The sequence below is a fragment of the Chiroxiphia lanceolata genome, chromosome 5 (assembly GCF_009829145.1).
Source record: "Chiroxiphia lanceolata isolate bChiLan1 chromosome 5, bChiLan1.pri, whole genome shotgun sequence".
In the NCBI taxonomy this organism is placed as follows: Eukaryota; Metazoa; Chordata; class Aves; order Passeriformes; family Pipridae; genus Chiroxiphia; species Chiroxiphia lanceolata.
Window position 1 is genome coordinate 68,109,894 of NC_045641.1, and position 24,922 is coordinate 68,134,815.

The 24,922-nt window shown below is 57.3% G+C and overlaps 2 protein-coding genes and 1 long non-coding RNA gene across 11 annotated transcripts; 2 read left to right on the plus strand and 1 right to left on the minus strand.

The window, feature by feature from the left end:
- The first annotated feature begins 2,908 nt into the window (after positions 1 to 2,908).
- On the plus strand, positions 2,909 to 5,679 carry LOC116787402. The gene is made up of 2 exons (XM_032688967.1): positions 2,909 to 2,971; positions 3,098 to 5,679. The coding sequence occupies exons 1-2, from the start codon at positions 2,909 to 2,911 to the stop codon at positions 4,958 to 4,960; spliced, it is 1,926 nt and encodes a 641-aa protein (XP_032544858.1). The 3' UTR covers positions 4,961 to 5,679.
- Positions 5,680 to 8,422: 2,743 nt separating this feature from the next.
- On the minus strand, positions 8,423 to 17,412 carry LOC116787646 (maestro heat-like repeat-containing protein family member 6). 9 transcript variants are annotated; one of them, XM_032689429.1, is made up of 21 exons: positions 16,682 to 17,412; positions 16,377 to 16,441; positions 15,945 to 16,262; positions 15,513 to 15,660; positions 14,214 to 14,278; positions 13,887 to 14,099; positions 13,463 to 13,610; positions 13,158 to 13,222; positions 12,831 to 13,043; positions 12,515 to 12,663; positions 12,205 to 12,352; positions 11,765 to 11,952; positions 11,538 to 11,675; positions 11,165 to 11,279; positions 10,857 to 10,994; positions 10,391 to 10,603; positions 10,104 to 10,259; positions 9,844 to 9,945; positions 9,350 to 9,452; positions 9,026 to 9,082; positions 8,423 to 8,737 (listed from the first exon to the last, which is right to left on the minus strand). In XM_032689429.1, the coding sequence occupies exons 1-21, from the start codon at positions 16,794 to 16,796 to the stop codon at positions 8,541 to 8,543; spliced, it is 3,054 nt and encodes a 1,017-aa protein (XP_032545320.1). In that variant the 5' UTR covers positions 16,797 to 17,412; the 3' UTR covers positions 8,423 to 8,540. The 9 variants fall into 9 exon arrangements, with proteins under 9 accessions (XP_032545320.1, XP_032545321.1, XP_032545319.1 ...); XM_032689430.1 differs by lacking the exon at positions 14,214 to 14,278 and adding an exon at positions 15,222 to 15,286 and having other exon boundaries at positions 15,513 to 15,656; positions 15,941 to 16,262; XM_032689428.1 differs by lacking the exon at positions 14,214 to 14,278 and adding an exon at positions 15,222 to 15,286 and having other exon boundaries at positions 16,682 to 17,411.
- Positions 16,843 to 18,099, plus strand: LOC116787647. The gene is made up of 2 exons (XR_004357360.1): positions 16,843 to 17,384; positions 17,846 to 18,099. It is a non-coding gene; the product is annotated as an uncharacterized LOC116787647 (long non-coding RNA).
- Positions 18,100 to 24,922: the final 6,823 nt, after the last annotated feature.

A 24,922-nucleotide genomic window follows, 5' to 3' on the forward strand; every position in this document is an offset into this window, starting at 1 on the left:
ACAGCCACGGCTGCCAGTTCCTTCTGGAGAGGGCCCACCTTATCCCTAGGCGGTCTTTAGAAAGATAGCCTTAGAAGCCCTTCCTGTTCTCCTGGAGAGCTCTGGCCAGACTCAAGTCGAGCTGGGCCTTAGCTTTCCCACCCTCGTCCCCAGCTTCCCTACCCTTGTCCCCATCCTCCCAGGCCACCTGTCCTTGTTTCCATTCCCTCAAATAGGAGAAGAAGTCCCGTTAAGTTCTGTAGCTTCACGTAGGGGTAGGCAAGAATTAGTTCACTTAAGTTCCATAGGATAAAGTAGGGCTAGGTCTTACTAGTGCTCTCCGCTTGAATTTCAAAGGACAAGCTAAAGGCCATCTCATGCTTTCTATTCCCATTTCACGACAAAAATTACCAGCGGTGCTTTAGCATGGGCGCTGACCTAGGAGAGCCTAGTGTTTAAGGTAGACTTGGGGAAGTTTAAAATAAAGATTGGTTTTGACGGAAAAGGATCAGGAAGCTTGCGTTTTGAAAGAGAATCATCTTTCGGGGTTGGGCTAGGGCTTGTTCCTTAGGCAGCTGAGCGGTGTCCCTTGGCGCGGGTGGGTGCAATAGAGCTGTCCTGGAGGCTGAAGGCAGCAGAGGGACTGTCTGTAAGCAGAGCTGGGGAACAACCAGCGAGCGGGTCTGTCCTTCTTGGAAGCACAAGTTTGCTTTTCAGGATCTCCTGAGGTTGGTGTGTTGCTGCCCTCCATTTGAGAAGGAGGACTTGTTGGAAGACGTGTCTTGCAGGGCTGGGCCGCTGCTAAATGACAACCGAATATGGAGATGCCTTTCTTGAAATCAAACTACTGCTTTGACCAAGAAGCAGCGCTCCTTGAATTGGGGGGAAAAGAACCTCCTGAAGAGCCAAGCCTTTCAGTTGCCGGGGCCAGCGTGCGTTGGGTGGGGCGAAGGAGAAGGGCGCTGCCTGGGGCGGGAGGGATGCGTGGACGAGAGGGGGAAGTCCTGCCGCGGGCTGGGGCAGGGTGGCCATGCGGGGCTGGGCCTGTGAGTTGGGGGGATCCCGGCCGGCGGTGCCGGAGGGGGCTGACTGGAAGGGGCGGCAGGCTCTTGGGCCACCTCCCTGCTCTGAAGCCGCTGGCCAAGCCCCCGTTGCCTGCTGCGCGCAGACGTCGTCGTCGTCCTCAGATGGGAGGCAGCGTGTGCTGGAGAGAGGGCGAGGAGGAACGCAGAGGAGAGGGCCGGGCGCCTGCTGCTTTGAAAGTCAGGAGAAAGCTCATTGGAGTTCTTCTCCCAACAAACCAAAGTGATGCCCTTTCCCTCAGTGTCAGGACGCTGAAAGGATGCCCTGCCCCAGTGCAGCCCCTTGGAGCCTCCTGGGGAGGCTCTTGGAGCTGCTGCCTAGAGCAGCTGGAAGTCCGAAGCAGCCCGGGAGCACTGCCCCACAGCACAGCCCCCGCAGTCCCTAAGCCAGTCTGAGAATGGCTGGCACCCTGGAAGCGCTGCCTGAGGGGCGACAGTGGCCACAGGAGGCCAGAGCAAAGAAAAGCAGCACCAGGCGGCCCTTTGGTGCTGGTGGCTCTGCCCTCTGGGGCTTCTTGTTAGGTGAACCTCCCCTGGATCTAGGAGTGAGAGCTAGGATGTTCTACCCTCTGGTTACTTTGTTTCCATCTCCATGCTGCTAGAGCTGTCCCAAGGGGAAGAAAACACAGAGCCAAGCTGGAGCACTGGGCAGGAGGGGAGCTGAGTTTCCTTCCAGCTCCAGGCATGGGCAGAGCCCTGGCACCTTCCAGAGTGCAGCCCCACAGTGCACGACCCAGCTCTCCCCATCAGAAGCCCTCCCATCAGGGCAAAGGCTCCCACTCTGCCCGACTTTTCCTGCTGGACCTCCAGGCCATCACCAAGGCCTCTGGAAGCTGGCAGTGGGCAGTGGGCAGGGGCAGCAGTGGAGGCAGTGCTGCCAGTGGCCCAGAGCCAGGATGGGACCTGATCCCAGTGGCTCTGGGACATCTCCAGCCTCCTAGAGCTGTGCCAAGGGCAAGAAATCCCAGAGCAAGCGGTGTGCCACGGGGAAGAAGCAAGGAGAAAGAGCTGTCTCAGGAAAGCCGGAAAGCCAGCCAAGGGCCCGCTGTCTGGGTTGGGCCCTTGTAGCCGGCCGGCGGTGTTGCTGAAGCCCCGCACTGGGGTCCTACCAGGAGGGGCCCAGTTCCCCCAGCAGTGTGGGCAGAGCCGCTGAGCTGCACAGCACGTGTCCTGCCCCAGCAAGTCCCCAGGACCCCCCTGTTGTCCCAAAGCGGGGTCTTTCCTGCTGGATGCAAGAGGCCGATCCACATACACGGTCGAGAGCTTAGATTTATTGAAACTTCTGCCCAGAAGGGCGTGCTGGTTGTCAAGGCCGAAAGCTTAGCAAGGCAATTCTAGCCCCAAGTGGCTTCTCTCTCTGAGCCTGGGACATGCCGCGGCCACGGCTGGCTGCCCGGGGTGGTGGCACCGCCAGCTGCGGGATGCAGACAGGGCTGAACTCTGGGGAGGCCGCGGGCAGCGGGGCCGTGCGGGAGCTGTTGGCTGGGGCCGGCTGGAGCGCCTGTGAGGGGAAAACAGGGGAGCCTTGTGCCGGGCACAGCCGGTTGCAAGTAGTTGCAGCCAGCTGCAGCCAGTTGTGTGCCCCCTGCGCTGCCGTCCTCGGGGTGCCGGGAAATGGCCCATTGTGACAGCGGTGGCGCATTGCCGGGCCCTTTGTGATGCGGGGCCTCCTTGGGCCCGCAGGCCATTGTGACAGTGCGCGGCCCCGCCCTGAGCGGCAGGCTATTTAGGGAGGGCAGAGCCCTGCAGTACCCTCTTTCTCCCAGGAGAGCATCTGTCTCAGGAGGCAGCATCTCTCTCGGGGGCCTCAGCGGCGGAGGAAGTAGCCGAAGCGAAAGTTTTGGAAGATGAAGAAGTTCATCAACTCGCAGCAGTGCAAGTGGAAGCACAAGGTGCAGAGGAAGCACAAGGTGAAGGATGGGGGAGTAGTAAGCTGCCTTGGCACCAGGGCTGGGCTTGCGGGCACGCAGAGGCCTGATGTGCCATGGCAACCGCCTCCGTCCCACACCGCCTTCTCCTTCTCCTCCTCACTGCAGGTGGACAACTGGCAGACGCAGGCAGCAGCGCAGGAAGAGGAGAAGAGCGCCTCTTGTGCTGCTGCCGTGGCTGAGCAGGTGAGAGCAGCAGGGGCAGAGAGCCAGGCAGCTGCCCCACGCAGCCCCAGAGGCCGCGGCGGCGCTGTGCTGGGCACCCTGCAGCGCGTGGCACGCGCCGCCCGCAGCAGGCTCGCGGTTCTGATCAGGCCACGTGGCCAGAAGCCGGAGCCACAGAGGGAGGTGGAACAAGGTAGGGAGGCAGCCAGAGCAGGAACATCCGCAGCAGCAGGGTCAGAGAGGCAGGACTCTGCCCTGCAAAGCCCCTGCTGTCCCCCCAGCCCCTTCCCAAGCCATCTGGAAGCCCTCAGTGGGCAGTGGGCCGGAGCAGCAGCGGGGGCAGCGCTGCCAGTGGCTGAGAGGGAGGACGAGGCCTGCTGCGAGGACGAGAGCCTCTGGGATATCTCCAGCCTCCTCCAGCTGTCAACAGGGGATGAAAACACAGAGGAAAGCTGGAGTAGTGGGCAGGAATGTAGTTCAGTGTCCCTGCCACGCCAGGCCTGGGCAGAGCCCGGGAGCTCTCAAGCAGGTGCAACCACAGGCCATGGCCCAGGGCTCAGTCTTACAGGCTCTTACACCAGGGCAAAGACCCCCACCCCGGACGGCTTTCCAGACCGCTGCGCCCTCAGCCCCTTGCCAAGTGACCTGGAAGCTCTCAGTGGCCAGTGGGCAGGGACAGCAGCCGAGGCCGTCGTGCCAGTGGCACCGACCGAGGATGGGGCCCGCTGCGAGGAGCTCTCAGACGTCTGCAGCCTCCTAGAGCTGCCCCGAGAAGAACGCAGCGGAGACCAAAGGTGCAGGAGGAGAGAAAAGAGGCTCCCCGTGCCCATGCCACGGGAGGCATGGTCAGAGCCCTGGGGCCTTCAAGCGCTCACACCCAGAGCCCATGCCCCAGTTCGTGGCAGCAGCAGCCCTTACATCAGGCCACAGGCCCCGAGCCCGGACGCCTGCCCCCCCAGCCCCTCGCCAAGCCAGCTGTCAGCTCCCAGTGGGCAGCGGGCAGGGCTCCCGGACGTCTCCGGGGAGTCCCGAGGGCAAGAAAAGGCAGACCCACCGCTGTCCCAGCAAGAAGACAGCCACGACGAGGAGCTGTCAGAGAAGAAGGGGGACGGCGTCAAAATATACACCATCTGGGTCAAGCCCTCCCTCATCCCGGTGCTGCTGGAGCCTCAGCCTGCCGGTCAGGAAGGGCCCAAATGTCCCTGCGTCATCTGCGCAGAGGCGGCCCAAGAGGCAGTCGGGGCCACGCGCGGCACATCTCCTGCCCCGGCGGGTCCCAGGCACAGCCGGCCAACAGTTGCTGCCCCGCAGCGCCCCACAGGCTGCTGCCCCGCCGTGCTGGACACGCTGCAGCGCATGGCACGTGCCACCCTGAGCCGGATCGCAGCTGTGATCCGCCCACGGGGGCAGCAGCCGGGGGAACAGCGGCACCCGGCTCAAGGCATGGATTCAGCCATGCTGGCAACAGCCCCAGCAGCAGGGCCAGAGAGCCAGGCAGCTGCCCTGCACAGCCCCTGCCGCCCCCCCAGCCCCTGGCCCAGCCAGCTGGAACCTCGCAGGGGGCAGGGGGCAGGGGCAGCAGCAGAGACGGTCCTGCCCCTGCCACAGAGCCAGGAGGGGGCCTGCTCGGAGGATGAGAGTCTCTGGGACATCTCCAGCCTCTTAGAGCGCTGCCAAGGCCCAGAAAACACACCCCAAAGCTGGAGCAGTGGCAGAGCAAGTAGCTCTGGCTCCCTCCCATCTGAGGCATGGTCGGAGCCCTGGCACTCTTCATCGGCCACCTCCACCTCCACCTCCACGGACTGAGCTGCTGGGGGCAGTCTGGCACGTGGCCTTACCACCTGCAGCTGCACTTGAAGGAAGAAGGCCTTTTTCCAACTAGACAAAGCCCAAAGACCTTCAGGGAACTGCAGGCCGTCAGGGGGCCGCTTGCTGAGAGGACGACTTGCTGGCGTGGGACAGACAGTCTTTGGAGCGTTGGCAAGTCAAGCCCTCACCTCCAGCTCTCTCAGCACGGCGGCCCTCTCTCTTCAGGGAGGCACTCCGGGCTCTGCGCAGGGCGTTCCGCTGGCCCTGCCTGGCGGGAGGGGATGGCGGCTCCCAGGCTGTGGCGGTGACCGGACTGACATCCACCTGATGGCCGGTCACCAGTGGCGTGGCCCAGGGCTCTGTGGTGGGGCCAGTCCTGCTGGTCTCTTGCCTTGGATTGCCCTTTGCCCAGTCATCCAGGACTTCACCTGACTGCCACCATTTTTCCAAAACCATGGGCAGTGGACTAGCCACTTCGTCTGCCAGCTCCCTCAGGACCTGGGGATGAACCTCAGCGGGTCCCTTGTGCGCATTCAGGTGCCTTACACGCTCTCCAACCTGATCCTCTGCTGCAGGGGACTTAGGCTCTTCTTCTGCCAGTCCCTGCCTTTGCCTTTCTCCACTTGGGCGGCGTGGCTGGAGCACTTGCTGTCCAAGGCTGAAGCACAGAAGACATCGACAGCCTCAGCCTTCTCTTTGTGCCGGACAGCCACGGCTGCCAGTTCCTTCTGGAGAGGGTCCACTTTATCTTTAGAAAGATAGCCTTAGAAGCCCTTCCTGTTCTCCCGGAGAGCTCTGGCCAGACTCAAGTAGAGCTTGGCCTTGGCTTTCCCACCCTCGTCCCCAGCTTCCCTACCCTTGTCCCCATCCTCCCAGGCCACCTGTCCTTGTTTCCATTCCCTCAAATAGGAGAAGAAGTCCCGTTAAGTTCTGTAGCTTCACGTAGGGGTAGGCAAGAATTAGTTCACTTAAGTTCCATAGGATAAAGTAGGGCTAGGTCTTACTAGTGCTCTCCGCTTGAATTTCAAAGGACAAGCTAAAGGTCATCTCATGCTTTCTATTCCCATTTCACGACAAAAATTACCAGCGGTGCTTTAGCATGGGCGCTGACCTAGGAGAGCCTAGTGTTTAAGGTAGACTTGGGGAAGTTTAAAATAAAGATTGGTTTCGACAGAAAAGAGTCAGAAAGTTTGTTTTCAGTGCAGGGCTAAAAAAAAGCATACAACAGCCCTTATCCCCAGGAAAGAAAGTCTGCAGCCTTTGGCTTTCAGGTGCAGTTGCTGGGCCAGCTTGGACACTCCATGGGCAGCGACAGCTTTCTGTCCTAGTACCTTTGGTCTGGCAGCAATCTTCGGCCATATGGAATTGTAGCAACCAAACAGCCTAACCCTAACCCAATCCCAAACCATATCCCTAACCCTAACCATAAACCTAACCATAACCCAAACCCTAAACTATAAATAACCCTTAGCCTAAGCCTAACAATAAACCCTAACCGTTACCCTAATCCTAACCCTAACTCTAACCGTAACCCTAAGTAACCCTAAAACAAACTGTAACTCTAAACCTAACACTACCCCTAACTGTAACCCTGACCCTAATTGTAACTAACTCTAAACTTCACCCTAAACTTAGCCCTAATTCAAACGCCTAACCCTAATGATTGCCCTTCCACCCAGGAAAGAAAGCCCTGACCCTCCATCTCTCGTGTGCATTTGGTGCGCCACGCTCGGCACTGCGTGGACAGAAAGAGCTTTCTAGGCAGGCACCTTTGGTTTGGGAGGAATCTTCGTCCATATGCAATTTTGGGAGTGGGACTGGCAGTTCAGCGCAGGGCTGAAAAAAGCAAACAACAGCCCCTATCCTCAGCAAAGAAAGCCTACAACTTTTGACTCTCTGGTGCAGTTGCTAGGTCAGCCTGGGCACTCCATGGGCAGCAAGAGCTTTGTGTCCTGGTACCTTTTGTCTAGGAGGAATCTTCATCCGTATGCAATTTTGGGTGTCAGATCGGTCATTTCAGCACAGGATTCCTGAAATTCAACAACACTGCTTTATCACAGGTAAGAAAGCACTTACCGTTGTGGTTTGTGGTGCAGTTGGTGAGTCAGCCTTGGCACTCCATGGGCAGCAAGGGCTTTCTGTCCTGGTACCTTTTATCTGGGAGGTATCCTCATCCATATTCAATTTTTGGAACTGGACTGCCTATTTCAGCTCTATGATTCCTGCAAGCAAACATCAGTCTTTTTTTCCTAGAAAGAAAACCCTTACCTTTGTGGTTTCTAGTGCAGTGAGTAGGCTAGCCTGGGCACTCCATGGGCAGTAAGCGCTCTATGTCCTAGCATCTGAGCAGACCAGCTCAGCTCAGCTGCCCTTGAAGGCCTTCTGAGATGACCAAGAGAGGAGCTGAGGTTCTTTGTCAGAGATTTATACTGCATGGAGAAGCTCCTCCCCGCTCAGCCCAGCTCAGCCCAGCTGCTCTGCAAGCTTTAATCATCTGATCATTGGATGGAGCTGAGGGCATTTGTGGGAGATTTAAACTGCTGGGAGAAAGTGCTCCCAGCTAAGCCCAGATGCCTTGCAAGGTATAATCAGCTCACCAGGGGATGGAGTCCTGGTTGTTTCTGGGTCATAGAAACTGGTCCAGGGAGTGCAAGCGACCTCAAATGTGGCCAACAGGAGCAGGCAAACAGGAGGGTGGCTTGTTAGGGAGGGTGTGGCAGGGCAGTTTGGGAGGCAGGTTGCCCAGGCAGGGTGAGTAGGAACAGCACAGCCACCCTCCCAGCTCTCTCTGGTGGCCTGTGAGGTAGGTCTGTGGCTGTCTGTGTTTTTGTGGAGTCGCAGTGCCAATTTCAACACAGGGCTCCAAAAACTGAATGGCGGCAGTTCCACACCGGAAAGAAAGCCCTTACCCTACATCTCTTGTGTGGTTGGTGGGACACTCTTGGTACTCTATGGGCAGCAAGAGCTTTCTGTCCTGGCACCTTTGGTCTGGGAGGAATCTTTGTCCAGGTTCAGTTTTTGGAGTCAGACTGACAATTACAGTGCAGGGCTGAAAAAAGGGAACAACAGCCCTTTCCCCTCAGGGTCTCCCCCAGTCCTGCCCACCTGCCCAGCCTCAGCACAGCCCTGAAGGAGCTCCATAGGAGTCACCTCCGGAGGCACCTCCCAGCCCTCAGCAGTCCAGACAGCAACACATGGGCAGGCCACAGACGCTGCTTCCTGGCTGAGACAGAGCTTGTGGCCACCTCCAAGGACCAGGTTCCCAATGATCCCCACAGCTCCAGGCTCTGCCCATCCACTCTGTGTTGAGGTTCCAGCAGAACCCACCAAGCCCAAGGGGCTTTGGGGCACTTTCTCTTCCCCAATGCACACCTGGGCAAGTATTGCTGAGCACAAGGAGCCCTCTCCCCCTCTTTCCAGAGGCCCTGTGGACACCAGGCATCTAAAAAAGCTCCTGGGTTTCTGTGTATGACATTATTTATTTAATATTCCTATGTTAGGGTAAAAAGAAAGGCTTGTGGAGAAGAGGCATCTTCCCCACAGGCTCAGGTGTCTCCAACAGACAGAGCTGCCAGGATCAACTCTCCACACAGCTACAGCAGACACAGCCCCACAGAGAAGGCAGGCTGTTCCATGCCCTGCAGAGCTGGTCTTGGAGCTGCTGGAACCTGGAGGGGGGAGCTTTAGCTCTCTGTACAGCTCTAACAAAGTTGATGTTTTCAAGTGCCAGGTTTGAGACAGCGGGGCTCCTGTCATCTCTCACGGCTTGAAGGGCTGGAACAGAGAGGAACAGAGACAAGGTCAGAGCCCACATTGGTGGGGATCTGAGGAGCCCCTCCTGCCAGGGCCATCCCACCGAGCTCTTACCATTGCCAGGAGGGAGCAGGGCCCAGCGGGATCAGCCAGAAGGCGTTGGCCATTTTTACCCCCCATGCCCCTGAAATCTGTCTCTGCTCTGCCCACGCTGCCCCTCGTCCGTGCAGGGAGCAGAGCCCTCCGCAGCCAGGGCAGGATTGCAGCTCCCTGCCCAGAGTCTGTGCTCCTCTGCCAGCCCCCACTCACCGTCGATGATGAGCTGTAGCTCTTTGTGCTGTCCCTTCAGGTACCCCCCGGCGATCCCTGGGAACACAGATGGTGTCAGGGCCCCAGCGGTATAGCTCCCCCCAGCTGTGCTGCCAGCCCAGCCACACGCCCTCCTGCCCCAGGAGGGCTGAGCCCGGGGCCTTCCTGCTCAGGACACCCCAAGGCTGGGCTGCTAGAGGGCAGCAGCAGCCACCAGGGCACTCGGGGCTCCACAGCACATCCCTGGGCCGCATCCTGCTGCCGCTGCAGCAGCCGGGGCTGGGGCTGAGCTGCAGCAGGGGGGACCATGGGCTTGTGGCTCACCCATGAACTTGATGGCTGCCTCTCGCAGGGGCTGCTGTGGGCTCTGCAGGTACGGCAGGGCCTGGTGCACGTATTTGGCCACTTGGCTCTGGTCCCTTTTCAGCTGGAGAGAGTGGCAGGGCACAGAGGGAAGGGTTGGCTGGGGCTCTGCCTGTTGGCTGGACGCTGCCTGTGCCCACCACTGGCCTCCCCTGCCCACACAGCCCTGAGGCCCAGCCAGCAGCCACTGGGGCTGGGCTTTGGAGGGAGCAGAGGGCTGGCTGCTCCCCAGGAGCCACGGGGCTGCCCTGCCCCACAGCCCAGCTGGGCCGGGGCTCCAACGACACCCTGGCTCGGGGGCAGAGCAGCCTGCAGAGGAGCCCACACACCCCAGGGAAGGCAGCAGCATGTGGGGTGCAGGCTGCTGTCCCACAGGTGGGTGCAGCAGTGGGCAGGGGCACAATGCCAGCCCCACACTCTGGGCATTGGGGACTGGAGCTTGGGGCCGTCCTTACCAGGCACTCGCCAAACTTCCAAGGCTCCTCAGTGTTCACCAGGCGCCCAAGATCCCTCCTCTTTAGGAACCTGGTCACAGCCAGCAGTGCTTTCTGAGAGGCCTGCAAAGCAACAGAGACCAGGAGATGGCACTGCAGCCCAGGGCACAGGACCCATGTCCCTGGACCAAGGCCAGGAGGAGGCTGGAGCCCAGGAGGTGCCAGGGCAAGAGGCAGCCCAGCCCCCTCCCACGGGGACACCAGACCTCACAAGTCCTCACCTTTTTCACGACCAGGTTCTCATCATACCGGTGAAAGTAGAGCGGGAGCAGGCTCAGGCACACGTGTGGCTTCAGGGGCCTCTTTCCCACTCTCTCCATCAGTTTCATCAAAAGAGTGAAGATGACAATGGAGCCCTCCCGCACACTGCTGTCATACTGGTGGAAAGAAAGAGGAAAAGACCTCAGCACCAGCTTCTCCAGGCTCCACTGGGCACAGGCCTCAAAATCCACAGGGACCATTTTCCCAGCAGTACACAGAGCCCAGGGAGGGGGGCACAGAGCCTTACGTGGTCAAACAGTGGCCGGAGTGCCTCAGCCAACTGCAGGCCAGTGGGGGTGGATATTAGGGGGTCTTCGCTGTGGACTCTCTTCTGGAGCTGTGTCCAGAGACTGCTCCAGAGCACGTTGTCAAGCAAAGAGAGGGTCATCCAAACCACATCTCTGTCTGCATCCCCCAGTAGCTGCACAAGGCTTTCATTCAGTCTCCAGATGCTCTTGGCCTGTGAGGAACACAATGCTGTGCTGTGAAGCCATGAATGGCTGCATCACCAACCCTGCTCCAGCGGGGTAGCCCCACGTGCTGCCGCAGGGCCCAGAGGCCAAAGGCCTGTCCCGAAGGACTTGGGCAGCTGAACGGGGAGGCAGCAGAGCTGAGAGCAGCTGCCACAGCTCCTGAAGCCCAGCCAAGCCTAAGCGACTGTGCTCCCCAGCCCCAGGATTCCAGCACGGCTTCAGCCAACTGTCCCTTCTCACCATCTCGGAATCCTGGCTGAGTGATACGAGGACTCTGAGTGCCAGTTGACGCCACTTTTTGTTCGTGCTCCCCAAGTTCCTTGAAAGGATCTCCAGGACCCTGTCACCACATTCTCTCGTGTCCAGGCAGTCGAGGACCTGAAAGGCATGGAGCAGTGACAGGGTGCCCGGCTGGCAGGAGCCCGGACCCACCCAGGGCTGGGCCCAGGCAGCAGCACAGGGTACAGCACCATCCCGGGCAGCTGCGGCTGCGAGAGGCCAGAGAGGTGGAGGCAGCTCGGTGAGGCAGAGCTCGCCATCAGGCTCACCTCCACAAGGAATGCCATGGCAGGGAGGTCCCAGCACGGCTCCTCCCTGCGCAGCAGCTCCAGCAGGTGGAGTGTGATCCGGGAACACAAGGGGCTGGAGACACGGCGCATCTCCCTGGCAGGGGGAAAAAGGCACCATTGACCCTGAGCCGGGTGGGCAAACCTCTCCTGGGATGGACTCACAGAGGCCTGGTCTTTCCCCACCACCCTGGGAGGGGACAAGGGCACTCTGGGAGGCGGCTCCTCCTGTGCACCCGCCTCTCCCAGCCTTTTCCACTCTACTCGGCCATCCCTCGGTGACAAGGCCCACGTGTGAGGGGTGCCCCGTGCACAGACAGAAATGACAGGGGCAGCGGGGACAAGGGGGTCTCACCTGGCCAGTAGAGCCGCTGCGTAGCGGCGGCTGCGAGCGTTGAGGAGCCTCGCCCAGCCATGATTGTTTTCCACCGAGTTCACCACATCCTCACAGTGCAGACAGCGGAGCAGGGCCTTCACGGTCAGCACTGCAAACCTGTGTGCAGAGCAAAGCCCAGGTCATGTTGGGAGCCCTGGCCCCAGCCCCGAGGGCATGGGAGGGAGGAGAGGACTGGGATAGAGCACCTGTTGGGATCGGTGGGAAGTTCATGTTGCTCCTGGCATCCCCTCCAGAAGGTGTCGACCTCCTCTGACATCTGCTCTGTGCTGATGAAGATTTGGAACAGCAGAGCCACGAGGAGATGGGGGGAATAGTCCATCAACGGCCCTGGGCACTGCGGCTCTTGGAGAATCATCCACAGTGCCAGAGTTGCCTGCAAAAGACAAACCAGGCGGACACAGTGCTCAGTGCCCAGACTTCCATGTGGCAGGGCCCAAGCATGGAAAGGGGAAGGCCAGGGGAGACTCAGGGGGAGCACCCAGCCTGGTGCCCCTGAACCTGCTCCTAGCCCACATTTCCATCCCAGTGCCTGCAGGGAGATGGGCAGGGATATGCTGTGCTGGGGAAGGATGGAGACCTGCCAGAGAGGAAACCTGGGGGGCGAGCAAAGGTTCCAGAAACTCACAGCCAAGGCAAAGATGGCTGTGTTGTCCCCATCAGAGGTGGATGTGCTGTGCCATGGCCAGTCCTCCATCACGCGGAGCAGTGTTGGCAGCACCTTCCCCAGTGTTGTTCCTGATGAGGCAATGGTCCTCCACATGGTTGCAGCAGCTCTGTGGAGTCAGAGCTCTGCATCAGGGGGGGTCTCGACCACAGTGCCCTGACCTGGGCAGCTGCAGGGACCAGGTGACAGAGCCACAGTGCTTTCAGGGGCTGGGGGGGTGATGGGCTCTAAAGGCTGGTGAGCCCTAAGCCCTCAAGGTTGGGGCTCAAACCTGTCACACGAGGGGGCACAGCGCAGGAGGGTGATGGCGACATCCATGGGGTGTGCCTCGGTCAGTGCTAGAAGGGTGTTATCCAGCACGTGCCCAGCAGACACATTGGAGGTCAGCCACCGGTGGATGTACCTCACCAGAGCTGGCACCTGGAGGGGACACAAGGGAGAGTTGGAGAGCTGCCAGAGAGAGCAATTCCCCAGCTTCCTCCCAGAAGTGCTTCCCTTCCCACCTCACTCTGCTGACCTCAAACACTGAGGGGGCCCAGCAGATCAAGCTTGAGGGCCCATACAATGCCTGCCCACAGGATGCTTACTTGAGCAGAGATAACTCTGTCCCCAGAAAAGTCCATATTGGGAGCATCTGGCAGGAGCTGAATGGGTGTGCTGTCAGAGTCTGGGATGCCCTCAGTCTCTGGGGCATCAGCCTTGGCCTTTAGCTTGGTTAGGTTGGGCTCAGGCTGTGCCAACACCTCAGTTGATGAGGCCCTGGCCTTTCTGCAGCGAACAGGAACGGAATTCCGCACCCTCTGCAGGAGAACAAAGGGCAGGGAAGAGAAGGATGTGCCATGGAGAGCTCCGACAGCAGTGCCAGACTGAGCAGTGACAGCAGGCCCAGCCCAGGGAGGGATGGCTGCAGGTACCTGATCAGCGCTGCGGATGCGGCCACGGGCACGGTCCTGCTCTTTTGTCTGGTGCCGGCCTGGATCTGGCAAAGAGTGAGCACGATCAGAGCTGAGGGGCTGTGGGACAGGCTGGAGAACACAGCCCAGCCCTGCGTTCCACAGGCAGGGCCAGCCCTGGCCGGCACAGTGGATGGAGCTGCGGGAGGATCAGTCCTGGGCCCTCTTCGCCCCTCCCTTTCCCTGGCCATGTCCATAGGGGATGGGATGGGAAGAGGCCCATCTGGCTGCAGCCACCAGCCCTGTGGCCCAGTTCTGCAACTCACCCTCCTGCAGGGGCTGGAACTGCTCCACCTTCTTAGGTTGCAGTGCTGAGGCAGCCCCAGGGCTTTCATCCTCCCCTTTTTTCACCCAGGCCAACTTGGGCACCCTGGGGGGTCTCCGCGCCATGTCTCTGTCTGCCTTCATGGTTTCCTGCAGGAGACATGGCACTCTGGGTCACCAAGTTCTGCAGAAGTGCCATGAAAGCTCCTGCAACAGAGGAGCCTTGGGAATGCTCTGGGTCATCAAATCTCATAGTCTGGCCAGGGGGGGACACGGGGCAGTTGAGAGCTGCCAGAGGGAGCAATTTGCCCACTGTCTCTCGAGAAGTCCTTCCCTTCCCACCACACTGTGATGGCCTCAGAGGCTGAGGGCACCCAGCAGAACCGGCTTGAGGGGCCATACAATCCCTACCCACAGGGTGCTTACTTCCACAGAGACAACTCTCTCCCAAAGAACATGCAGGCTTGGGGCATCAGGCAGGCGCTGAACGGGTGTGCTGTCTGCGTCTGCAATGCCCTCAGTCCCTGGGGCATCAGCCCTGGCCTTTAGCTCTGTTGGGCTGGGGTCAGGCTTTGCCATGACTTCAGTTGATGAGGCCCTGGTCTTTCTATGCCGAATGCCCATGGATTTCTGCAAACTCTGAAGGCGAACAAAGGGCAGGAAAGAGAGGGATGTGCAATGGAGAGCTCTGACAGCAGTGCCAGACTGAGCAGTGCCAGCAGGCCCAGCCCAGGGAGGGATGGCTGCAGGTACCTGATCAGCGCTGCGGAAGTGGCCACAGGCACGGTCCTGCTCTTTTGTCCGGTGCTGGCCTGGATCTGGCAAAGAGTGAGCGCGGTCAGAGCTGAAGGGCTGCAGGACAGGCAGGAGAACACAGCCCAGGCCCTGCGCTCCACAGGCAGGGCCAGCTGCGGCTTGCTTAGTGCATGGAGCTACCGGGGGATCAGCTATGGGCCCTCTTCGCCCCCCCCCATTTCCCTGGCTATGTCCAGAGGAGATGAGATGGGAAGAGGCTCATCTGGCTGCAGCCACCAGCCCTGTGGCCCAGTTCTGCAACTCACCCTCCTGCAGGGGCTGGAACGGCTCCACCTTCTTAGGTTGCAGTACTGGGGCAGCCCCAGGGCTTTCCTCCTCCCCTTTTTTCACCCAGGCCAACTTGGGCACCCTGGGGGGTCTCCGCGCCATGTCTCTGTCTGCCTTCATGGTTTCCTGCAGGAGACATGGCACTCTGGGTCACCAAGTTCTGCAGAAGTGCCATGAAAGCTCCTGCAACAGAGGAGCCTTGGGAATGCTCTGGGTCATCAAATCTCATAGTCTGGCCAAGAGGGGACATGGAGAAGTTGAATAGTTGCCAGAGGGAGCAATTTGCCCACTGTCTCTGGCCCTCTGACCCGGCTTGGGGGCCCACACAATCCCTACCCACAGGCTGCTTACTTCCACAGAGACAACTCTCTCCTCAGGAACGTGCAGACTGGGAGCATCAGGCAGGCGCTGAATGGGTGGTCTGTAAGCGTCTGCAATGCCCTCAGTCTCTGGGGCGTCAGCCTTGGCCTTGAGCTTGGTTGGGTTGAGCTCAGGCTGTGCCAAGACTTCAGTTGGTGAGGCCCTGGTCTTTCTACGGCGAACAGGAACAGATTTTTGCAACCTCTGTAAGAGAACCAAGGGCAGGGAAGAGAGGGATGTGCCATGGAGAGCTCCGACAGTGGTGCCAGACTGAGCAGTGACAGCAGGCCCAGCCCAGGGAGGGATGGCTGCAGGTACCTGATCAGCTCTGCGGGAGTGGCCACGGGCACGGTCCTGCTTTTTTGTCTGGTGCTGGCCTGGATCTGGCAAAGAGTGAGCGCAGTCAGAGCTGAAGGGCTGTGGGACAGGCTGGAGAACACAGCCCAGCCCTGCGCTCCACAGTATGCCCAGCGCATGGAGCTGCGGGGGGATCAGCCCCAGGCCCTCTTCCCCCCCCCTTTCCTTGGAGATGTCCACAGGATGGGATGGGATGGGAAGAGGCCCATCTGGCTGCAGCCACCAGCCCTGTGGCCCAGTTCTGCCACTCACCCTCCTGTAGGGTCTGGAACTGCTCCACCTTCTTAGGCTGCAGTGCTGGGGCAGCCCCAGGGCTTTCCTCCTCCCCTTTTTTCACCCAGGCCAACTTGGGCACTCTGGGGGGTCTCCGCTCCGTTTCTCTGTCTGGGTCCATGGCTACCTGCAGGAGACATGGCATGGAGAAGCCTGGCTCACCAAGTTCTGCACAAGTGCCTTGAAGGTACTTGCAATAGAGGAGCCTTGGGAATGCTCTGAGTCATCAAGTTCCACAGTCTGGCCTGTAGGGGACATGGGGCAGTTGGAGAGCTGCCAGAAGGAGCAACTTGTCCACTTTCCCCCAAGGAGTCCTTCCCTTCCCACCATACTGTTGTGGCCTCGAAGGCTGAGAGGGCCCAGCAGACCTGGTTTGAGGGCCCACACAGTCCCTACCCACAGGCTGCTTACTTGAGCAGAGAGAACTCTCTCCCAAAGAGCATCCAGGCTGGGAGCATCGGGCAGGTACTCAACAGGTATGCTGTCATCATCTGCAATGCCCTCAGTCCCTGCACGATCAGCCTCTATGGTGAGCTCAGGCAGTGCCGTGTTGGAGTTTGTCAAGTAATCGGTCACTGCCATGTCACAGTTTGCTGTGCCATCAATTGATGCGGTGCCGACATCAGGGTGTGCCTTGAGCTCAGTCGGTGTAGGGTCAGGCTGTGCCATGACCTTGGTTGGTGATGTCCTGGTCTTTCTACGCTGAATGCCCATGGATTTCCGCACTCTCTGCAGGAGAACAAAGGGCAGGGAAGAGAGGGATATGCCATGGAGAGCTCTGACAGTGATGCCAGGCTGAGCAGTGACAGCAGGCCCAGCCCACGTGGCGATGGCTACAGGTACCTGATCAGCTCTGTGGATGCGGCCACGGACACAGTCCTGCTCTTGTGTCCGGTTCTGGCCTGGATCTGGCAAAGAGTGAGTGCGGTCAGAGCTGAAGGGCTGCGGGACAGGCCAGAGAAGACAGCCCAGGCCTGTGCTCCACAGGCAGGGCCAGCCCTGGCATGCCCAGTGCATGGAGCTGTCGGGGGATCAGCCCCAGGCCCTCTTCCCCCCTCCCTTTCCCTGGCCATGTCCATAGGGGATCGGATGGGAAGAGGCCCATCTGGCTGCAGCCACCAGCCCTGTGGCCCAGCTCTGCCACTCACCCTCCTGCAGGGGCTGGAACGGCTCCACCTCTTCAGGTTGCTGTGCTCGGGTAGTCCTGGGGCCTTCCTTCTTCTTCCGAAAGGGCCTGAGTAGGCTCAGGCGTCTTCCTACCATCCCACAGTCTGGTCTTGAGGGTACCCGCAAGAGAGAGAGACACCTCGGAAGATCTCCGGGTCACCAAGTCCTGCAGGCTGCCCTCGAGGCCACCTTCCGCAGGGATTGGAGACTCCCCGGAAAATTTCCGGGTCACCAATCCTGCGGTCTGGCCTCGAGAGCAACTGAATGAGAGAAAAGCCTAGGAAACGCTATGGGTTAGCAAGTTGTGCAGCTCGGCCTCAAGGGCACTTGCCACAGGGATTGGGGACACCTTGCCAAAGCTCCGTGTCACCAACTCCCACGGTCTGGCCTTGAGGACACCTGCACCACAGAAACACCACCAAAACGCTCCGGGTCAGAAAGGAAGGAGTTGACTGCGTGGGGGCTCCACACAGCACCGCTCTATCCCGTCTGTCCCGTCGCATGCTCCGAGGAGCACTGAGGCGTGGCCACGTCACCACCAGTACTAAGTCCTCACGTGTCACAAAGGCCCTGTGACAGCCTATCCTGTTCCATGCCATCGGCGATGCCCATCGTGTCACGAAGGGCCCTGTAACACACTGCCACCTGCCCTGGGGCCTCCCCCAGCCCAGCCACCTGCCCCAGGTCAGAAGGAGTCTGTTCTCCAAAGTATCTAAGACAGTTGGACACGAACTTTAGGCACAGTTCAAAGACTAAGCAAACCCTCCCCTGCTGTGCCTGCCCGCGGCAGCAGAAGGAGCCCCCCTCGGTTGCCAACGCAGCCGCAGCAGGAAGGGCACGAGGCCTCCACAGAAGCTGGCACGGGCTCCCTGGGAGAAGTGCCGGCTGGTGGCCCTCCCAAACACGGGGCTGTGACACACAGAAGAAATGTGGGGGCAAGGGCACCAATGCTGCTCCAACCCTGTTGGTCGGGGCTGCACCAAAATCAGCAGCTCTGGTAGGGCCTCGCCGAAGGAGACCTGCCACCGCCCTGAGTCCTGGCAGGGGTGGTGCCCGTCTCCTGCCCCAAAGAACTGTACCCCTGGGGGACTTCTCTGCCAGAGGGCAGCCAAAGCCAACAGGCACTGAAGTCTGTGCTCTTGCAGGGGGCTGTTGGGAGTGGTAGCTGGAGCAATTGGTGGCAGCGCTCAGCATCTGTCAGAACACAGGAGCACTTTCTCCTTGCAGGAATGATTTTTGCATGGAAGTGATGACCTGCAGCAGAAAACCACCATCAGTTGCTGAGTTTCACATGAAGATTAGATTGCTCAGAAATCCTGTCAAGCTTCCTTGTGTTATTTGGACTTTTTTTCTGCTTTCTGCAAAATAAAAGCTGTCCAGTCTGACGTTCAAAGCTCCAGTTGCTGTGTGTCTGAATGCGACTCTCAGCTGATATCCAGGGCATTGGGGAAAAGCAAAGGGGACGGGGAGAACTCTGGGATGCAAACCTGTTCCGTGTCTCTGATTAAGGTGCCACCCCACTGGAAGGAGCAGCCAAGACAAGTGCTGGAAGCAGATGTGTTCTGCCAGTTGCTGCTCTGGCATGGACAGAGAGCACACGTGTTCCCATGGGTCCAGAACACTTGATCCAAGAACAATGAGGGGCCATGCATTGGTAGGGAATGGGCTCCAGCAAGCCCAAAGTAGGATCCTCTAGTAGCAAAACCTGAGCTTGTGAAATGGGCCATCTTTGCAGCAGACACCACAGTGCTCCCTCCATCCTGGAACCTGAGCCATATGAGGCCCTGCTTCAGCTTCTGCTGCTTCTTCCTTCCATTCCAGGAAGGCCTGGATTTAGAGTTTAGAAGCCCATACATGTGTTTTTAAGGTGCCTGCATGGAGGAGACTTTCAGCAACTGCACCCCAAGGCTCATATCCCATCACAGTCTCTAAGGATGGCCCCCGTGCCACTACCTTGGGACACCTGAGTCTGGAAGGTGACTCTGCCCTCAGGCATGGCCACAGAAGTGAGCCAGGATGACAGGCTGCCCCTGAAACTGCTAAGTGTTGTGAGGTTGGGCAGTCAATAGAAGGCTGTTGTGGCCACTTTCCCTGAACCCCTTTCCAAACCCCATGCAATTGTGCGCACAGTATCCCCACTTCTGGCATCCTGGCCGGTGTGGGTGCCTGGGTGAGGAGGCCCAGGCATCGTGGGTGCTGCTGCTCCTGTGCACAGCCTCCTGCTGTTCTCTGTGATGCAGGGCTGCTTGGGCAGCAGTGACTGCGCAGCCCTGCCCTGGGAGCCCCGGGCCCTCCCCATGCTGGCAGCAGCTCTGAGGGCCCAGAGCTCTGGGCCACAGCCCCGTGGCCTGGGCAGTCACAGGGGCCTGGGCTGACCCACAGCCCAGCCTCTGCCTCTGTTCCTTGCCGGCAGCACCCAGCAGAGGTGTCCCAGCAGGGCTCCCTTTCCCTCTTTGTCCCCAGCCAGGCCAGTCTGGCCCCTTTGGAGGTGTCCCCATCCCCCTGCCAAGGCCCCCAGGGCTTCTGCCACAGGGATGGGAGACACCACTGGCAAGCACCAGAGCAGCCAGCTGTCAGGGAGCCAGGGGGCTGCCTGGGGGCTGCTTATGGCCTCTCCCATGCATTGGTAGGGAATGGAAAGACCAAAGCCTGAGCCTCTAGCAGCAAAACCTGAGTTTGTCAACTGGGAACAAAGGAAAAAGAAGCAGAAGCTGAAGCAAAGCAGGCATTTATACAGCTTGGATTCCTACTAGACAAAAGGTGCCAGGACAGAAAGCTCTTGCTGCCCATGGAGTGCCCAGGCTGGCCTACCAACTGCATCTGAAACCCAAAGCTTACAGGCTTTCTTTCCTGGGAGAAAAAGCCTGTTGTTCGCTTTTTGGAGTGCAAGGCTGAAAAAAGCAAACAACAGCCCTTATCCCCAGCAAAGAAAGCCTGCAACCTTTGGCTTTCGGGTACAGTTGGTGGGCCAGCCTGGGCACTCCATGGGCAGAAAGAGCTTTCTGTCCTGGCACCTTTGGTCTGAGAGGAATCTTCATCCATATGCAATTTTGGGAGTGGGGCTGGCAGCTGCAGAACAGGCTGAATAAAGCAAACAACAGCCCTTATCCCCAGCAAAGAAAGCCTGCAACCTTTGGCTATCCAGTGCAGTTGGTGGGCCAGCCTGGGCACTACATGGGCAGGAAGAGCTTTCTGTCCTGGCACCTTTGGTCTGGGAGGAATCTTCATCGGTATGCAATTTTGGGAGTCGAGCTGGCAGTTTGAGGGCAGGGCTGAATAAAGCAAACAACAGCCCTTATCCCCAGCAAAGAAAGCCTGCAACCTTTGGCTATCCAGTGCAGTTGGTGGACCAGCGTGGGCACTGAGTTGACAGCAAGAGTTTTCTGTCCTGGCACCTTTGGTCTGGGAGGAATCTTGGCCCCCACGCAATTTTGGCAGTCAAGCTGGCAGTTTGAGCACAGGGCTGAAAAAAGCAAACAACAGCCCTTTCCTACAGCAAAGAAAGCCTGACATCTTTATTTTTCTGATGCAGTTGGTGGGCCAGCCTGGGCACCCCACGGGCAGCAAGATCTTTCTGTCCTGGCCCCTTTGGTCCAGCAGGAATCTTGGTCTGTATGCAATTTTGGAAGTGGGACTGGCAGTTTGAGCACAGGGCTAAAAAAGCAAACAACAGCTCTTATCCCCAGCAAACAAAGCCTGTCAGATTTGGGTTTCTGGTGCAGTTGGTGGGCCAGCCTGGGCACTCCACGGGCAGCAAGAGCTTTGTGTCCTGGCACCCTTTGGTCTAGGAGGAATCTTTGTCCATATGCAATTTTCGGAGTGGAACTGGCAGTTTGAGCGCAGGGCTGAGAAAAGCAAGCAACAGCCCTTATCCCCAGCAAAGAAAGCCTGCAACTTTTGACCCTCTGGTGCACTTGGTGGGCCAGCCTGGCCACTTCATAGGCAGCAAGAGCTTTCTGTCCTGGTACCTTTTGTCTGGGATTTATTCTCATCCATATTCAATTTTTGGAGTTAGACTGCCCATTTCAGCTCCGCAACTTCTGCAAGCAAACATCAGTCTTTTTTCCCTGGAAAGAAACCCCTTACCTTCATGGTTTCTGGTGCGGTTGGTAGGCTAGCCTAGGCACTCCATGGGCAGGAAGCATTCTCTGTCCTAGCATCTGAGCAGACCAGCTCAGCTCAGCTCAACTGCCCTTTGAGGCCTTCTGAGATGACCAAGAGGACAGCTGAGGTTCTTTGTCAGAGATTTATACTGCATGGAGAAGCTCCTCCCCAGTCAGCCCAGCTCAGCCCAGCTGCCCTGCAAGCTCTAATCATCTGATCGTTGGATGGACCTGAGGGCATTTTTGGGAGATTTAAACTGCTGGGAGAAAGTGCTCCCAGCTCAGCCCAGCTAAGCCCAGATGCCTTGCAAGGCATAATCAGCTCATCAGGGAAGGGAGTCCCGGTTGTTTCTGGGTCATATAAAGTGGTCCAGGGAGTTTAAACGACCTCGACTGTGGCGAACAGGAGCAGGCAAATGTGGGTGTGGCTTGTTAGGGAGGGCATGGCGGGGCCCAGGTCGCCCAGACAGGGAGAGCAGGAAGAGCACAGGCACCCTCCCAGCTCTCTTTGGTGGCCTGTAAGGTAGGTCTGTGGCTGTCTGTGTTTTTGTGGAGTAAGACTAGCAATTTAAGTTGAAGAGTTTAAAAACAGAATGAGGGTAATTAAACACTGGAAGGACAACCTTAACCCAATGTCTCTCATGTTCAGCTGGTGGGCCACCCCTAGTATTCCATGAACAGCAAGTGCTTTCTGTCCAGGCACATTTTGTCTGGGAGGCATCTTGATCTGTATGGAATTTTGGGAGTCAGAATGGTAGTAGCAATACAGAGTTGAAAAAAGTAAAGAACAGTCCTTATCACCATGAAAGAAAGCCTTCAACATTGCCTTTCTGATGCAGTTGGTGGGGCAGCCTGGGCACTCCGTGGGCAGCAAGAGCTTTCAGTGGTGGCATCTTTTCCCTGGGAGGAATCTTCATTTATATTCAATTTTGGGGACTTGGGACCATATATGGGAGTGCAGGGCTGATAAAGGTGAACAGGAGCCCCTTCTGCAAGAAAGAAACCCTGGAACTATTGACTTCAGGTACAGTTGATAAGACAACCTGGGCACTCGGTGGGCAACAAGAGCTTTCTGTGCCAGCACCTTTTCCCTGGGAGGAAACTTCATTTGTATGGGTTTCGGGCGGGGGGGCCAGCAAATGCAGCGCAGCGCTGAACCAAGGGTCCAGCAGTCCTGTGCCCCAGGACAGAAAGCCTGTGAGCTTGGGCTTTCAGGTGCAGTTGCTGGCGCAGCCTGGGCACTCCGTGGGCAGCCAGGGCTTTCTGTGCTGGCACCTTTTCCCTGGGAGGAATCGTCATTTGGATCGGTTTTGGGGCGGGGGGGCCGGCAATGGCGGGGCGGGGCTGACCAAAGGGGACAGCAGCCCTGTGCCCCAGGACAGAAAGCCTGGGAGCTTTGGCTTTCAGGTGCAGTGGGTGGCGCAGCCTGGGCACTCCGTGGGCAGCCAGGGCTTTCTGTGCTGGCACCTTTGCCCTGGGAGGAATCCTCGTTTGTATCGGCTTTGGGAATTGGGATCTGGCTATTGCACTGCATGGCTGAAATTAGGGAACAGCAGCCCTTTGCCCCGCAACAGAAAGCCTGTGAGCTTTGGCTTTCAGGTGCAGTTTGTGGTGTTATAGGTAAATAAAACTAGGTTGAAATATAGCAGCAAAAATTTTTTATAAGATTTATATAAAGTGCAAATAAGCAAAACAGTGCGCTGGGTGGCCAGGAAGACCTTTGCTCCACACGGCCCGCGAGCGCAAACAGAGAAAACAGTAACTTTTATACCCTTATCAATTCCCCTCCCACAGTCACTTGTTATCTCTTTATTGGATCCGAGTTCGTGGGTTTTGTTCTGGTTGGTCCTTTTTTGCAGGCCCAGTTCAGTTGCCAGGTACTTTTCCATCAATAGTTTTCTGAGTCCATAGTCCTTGAGGCCTGGTGTGTGGGACTTTCCAGATGTCCGTCCTGGTTCCTCTTTATCGTCCTTGTACTTGACCCTTTGTTCCTTATCCATCTCGTCTTTACCTTATAAGTACACTTCAGATAATATACTTTTAGAAAAACAGGATACAGCATACTTGTTCAGCAAAGCATAATAATTTGTCTTGTCAGCTAGAGAACTGCAAGCTGCACGACAGTCAACCTATAATACTGACATGACGGTTAACTATTCTGCAACTCACAATCCCCCAGCTTTATCCCCCTGTATAATATATTGTATATATTATACAATAATATATAAGAATATAGCATACAATTTGATGAGCAAATTATTTTACCATTGCTTACTTATTACAGTGGCACAGCCTGGGCACTCCGTGGGCAGCCAGGGCTTTCTGTGCTGGTACCTTTATTCTGGGAGGAATCCTCATTTATATCGGTTTTGGGGCGGGCTGGCCGGCAATGGCAGGGCGGGGCTGACCAAAGGGGACAGCAGCCCTGTACCCCAGGACAGAAAGCCTGTGAGCTTTGGCTTTCAGGTGCAGTGGGTGGCACAGCCTGGGCACTCCATGGGCAGCCAGGGCTTTCTGTGCTGGCATCTTTGTTCTGGGTGTAATCTTCTTCGTCTGTATGCAATTTTTGGAGTCGGGGTGGCAGATGTGAGGCAGGTCTGAAAATACGAAACAACAGTCCTTATCACCAGGAAAGAAAGCATGGAAGCTTTTGCTTTGTGGTGTAGTTACTGTGTCAGCCTGGGGACTCCATGGGCAGCAAGAGCTTTCTGTGCTGGTAACTCTAGACTGGGAGGAATCTTTGTTTGTATACAATTTTAGGAGTTGTGTTGGTAGTTGGGAGGCACAGTTCAAAACAGGAAACAACAGCCCTTATCCCCAGGAAAGACAGCCTGGAAGCTTTGGCTCTGTGGTGCAGTTGGTGTGTGTACTAGTGTGAATTTGTGCTGATACTTTTGGTCTGTGTTTGGCCCCAGCCACCTGCATTAGTTTATATGTCTCCCTGCCGAGTTCACTGATAAAACAGTGAATTCGTCCTTGGAGGGAGAAATTCTGTATAAACTGTTTTAATTGGTGTTCTGTGATTGGCTAATTATCCGCCAAGGGTATTTGAAGGAGAAAGTGATGAGGAGGGGAGGAAGGCTCGACCCCCGACTCAATTAGAAAAGACCCCCAAAGCATGCTGCGCGTGCGTCAGGGGATTTCCGAAGTTCTCACTCATGCGCTGAAGGGATGAACTTACATAACCAAGAGGGTGGGATTGGGAACCTCTGGTGGGGTGGTACTGGCCACACCTCCCCGGGCAGAGGTGCTCAATGGATTGTATAAAAGCAGACAAGTTTTCCGTGTGCTTGGGTTGGCTTGCTCTACACGAAGGATCAAGTTGCCTTTAGCGGGGACGCCTGCTGAAGTGGGAGCCTGCCAACCCTCCAGAAAACGCAGCTGCTGCAGAGGATTTTATAGTATCTGGAGTGGGTAAGATCATCCCATAAATGGCACCTAAGTGAATAGAGTGTCGTACTTCCTCTTTGGTTTTCTCTTTCTCCCGGATGCCCGTTTATTTCAGCCAGTTCTTTGTAATAAATATCTGTTTTATTGAACTTGCAACGGCGTCATGGTTTTCAGGTTTCAGTATGTTTGAACCCCTCCCTAGTACACAAAGCAAGCGATGTGCTGGGTCATTGCGAAGCTGTGGTAGTTTATAATGTACTGTTCTGTTGTTTGCACTGTTGTTTTTTGCGCTGTTTTCGTGACCGTCTTAAATAATTGGGAAGGGGGTGATGTAGGAGGCGTGTCCAGGGGTGCAGGGGAGGCACCCAGGGCAGGGAAGGTCAGGGGACATGCGCTGGAATTGATAACCTCATTGGTCACAAAGTCACATGGTTTTAATGGATAAAAAGAGCACCAGGTTTGAAATAAATGCTCTCTGATCACCACCTCAGCGGGGAGCAGACTCTATTTCTTTATTATATAAAGACTCAGCGCGACAGATTTCCTGATATTTTTTCCTCCCATCCCTGTTCCTTCGAGTGTTTACTTCAAAACCTGCTTACAGCTTTTGTAATATTTTTAATATCCTTTCTTCCTCTTGAATTTATCCATGGATTTGGACTTTCAGAATACTCCAAGCAATTTTCCTCTAGCAAAAATGCTCAGTTTACTAAGGAATATATCATAGTT

Coding starts and splice junctions, on each gene's coding strand:
- LOC116787402 (XM_032688967.1), top strand. CDS start 2,909: ATGAAGAAGTTCATCAACTCGCAGCAGTGCAAGTGGAAGCACAAGGTG. Junction 2,972..3,097: donor AGGTGCAGAGGAAGCACAAG/GTGAAGGATGGG, acceptor TCCTCACTGCAG/GTGGACAACTGGCAGACGCA.
- LOC116787646 (XM_032689429.1), bottom strand. CDS start 16,796: ATGGTAGGAAGACGCCTGAGCCTACTCAGGCCCTTTCGGAAGAAGAAG. Junction 16,442..16,681: donor GTTCCAGCCCCTGCAGGAGG/GTGAGTGGCAGA, acceptor ACTCTTTGCCAG/ATCCAGGCCAGAACCGGACA. Junction 13,611..13,886: donor AGAGAGTTGTCTCTGTGGAA/GTAAGCACCCTG, acceptor TGTCTCCTGCAG/GAAACCATGAAGGCAGACAG.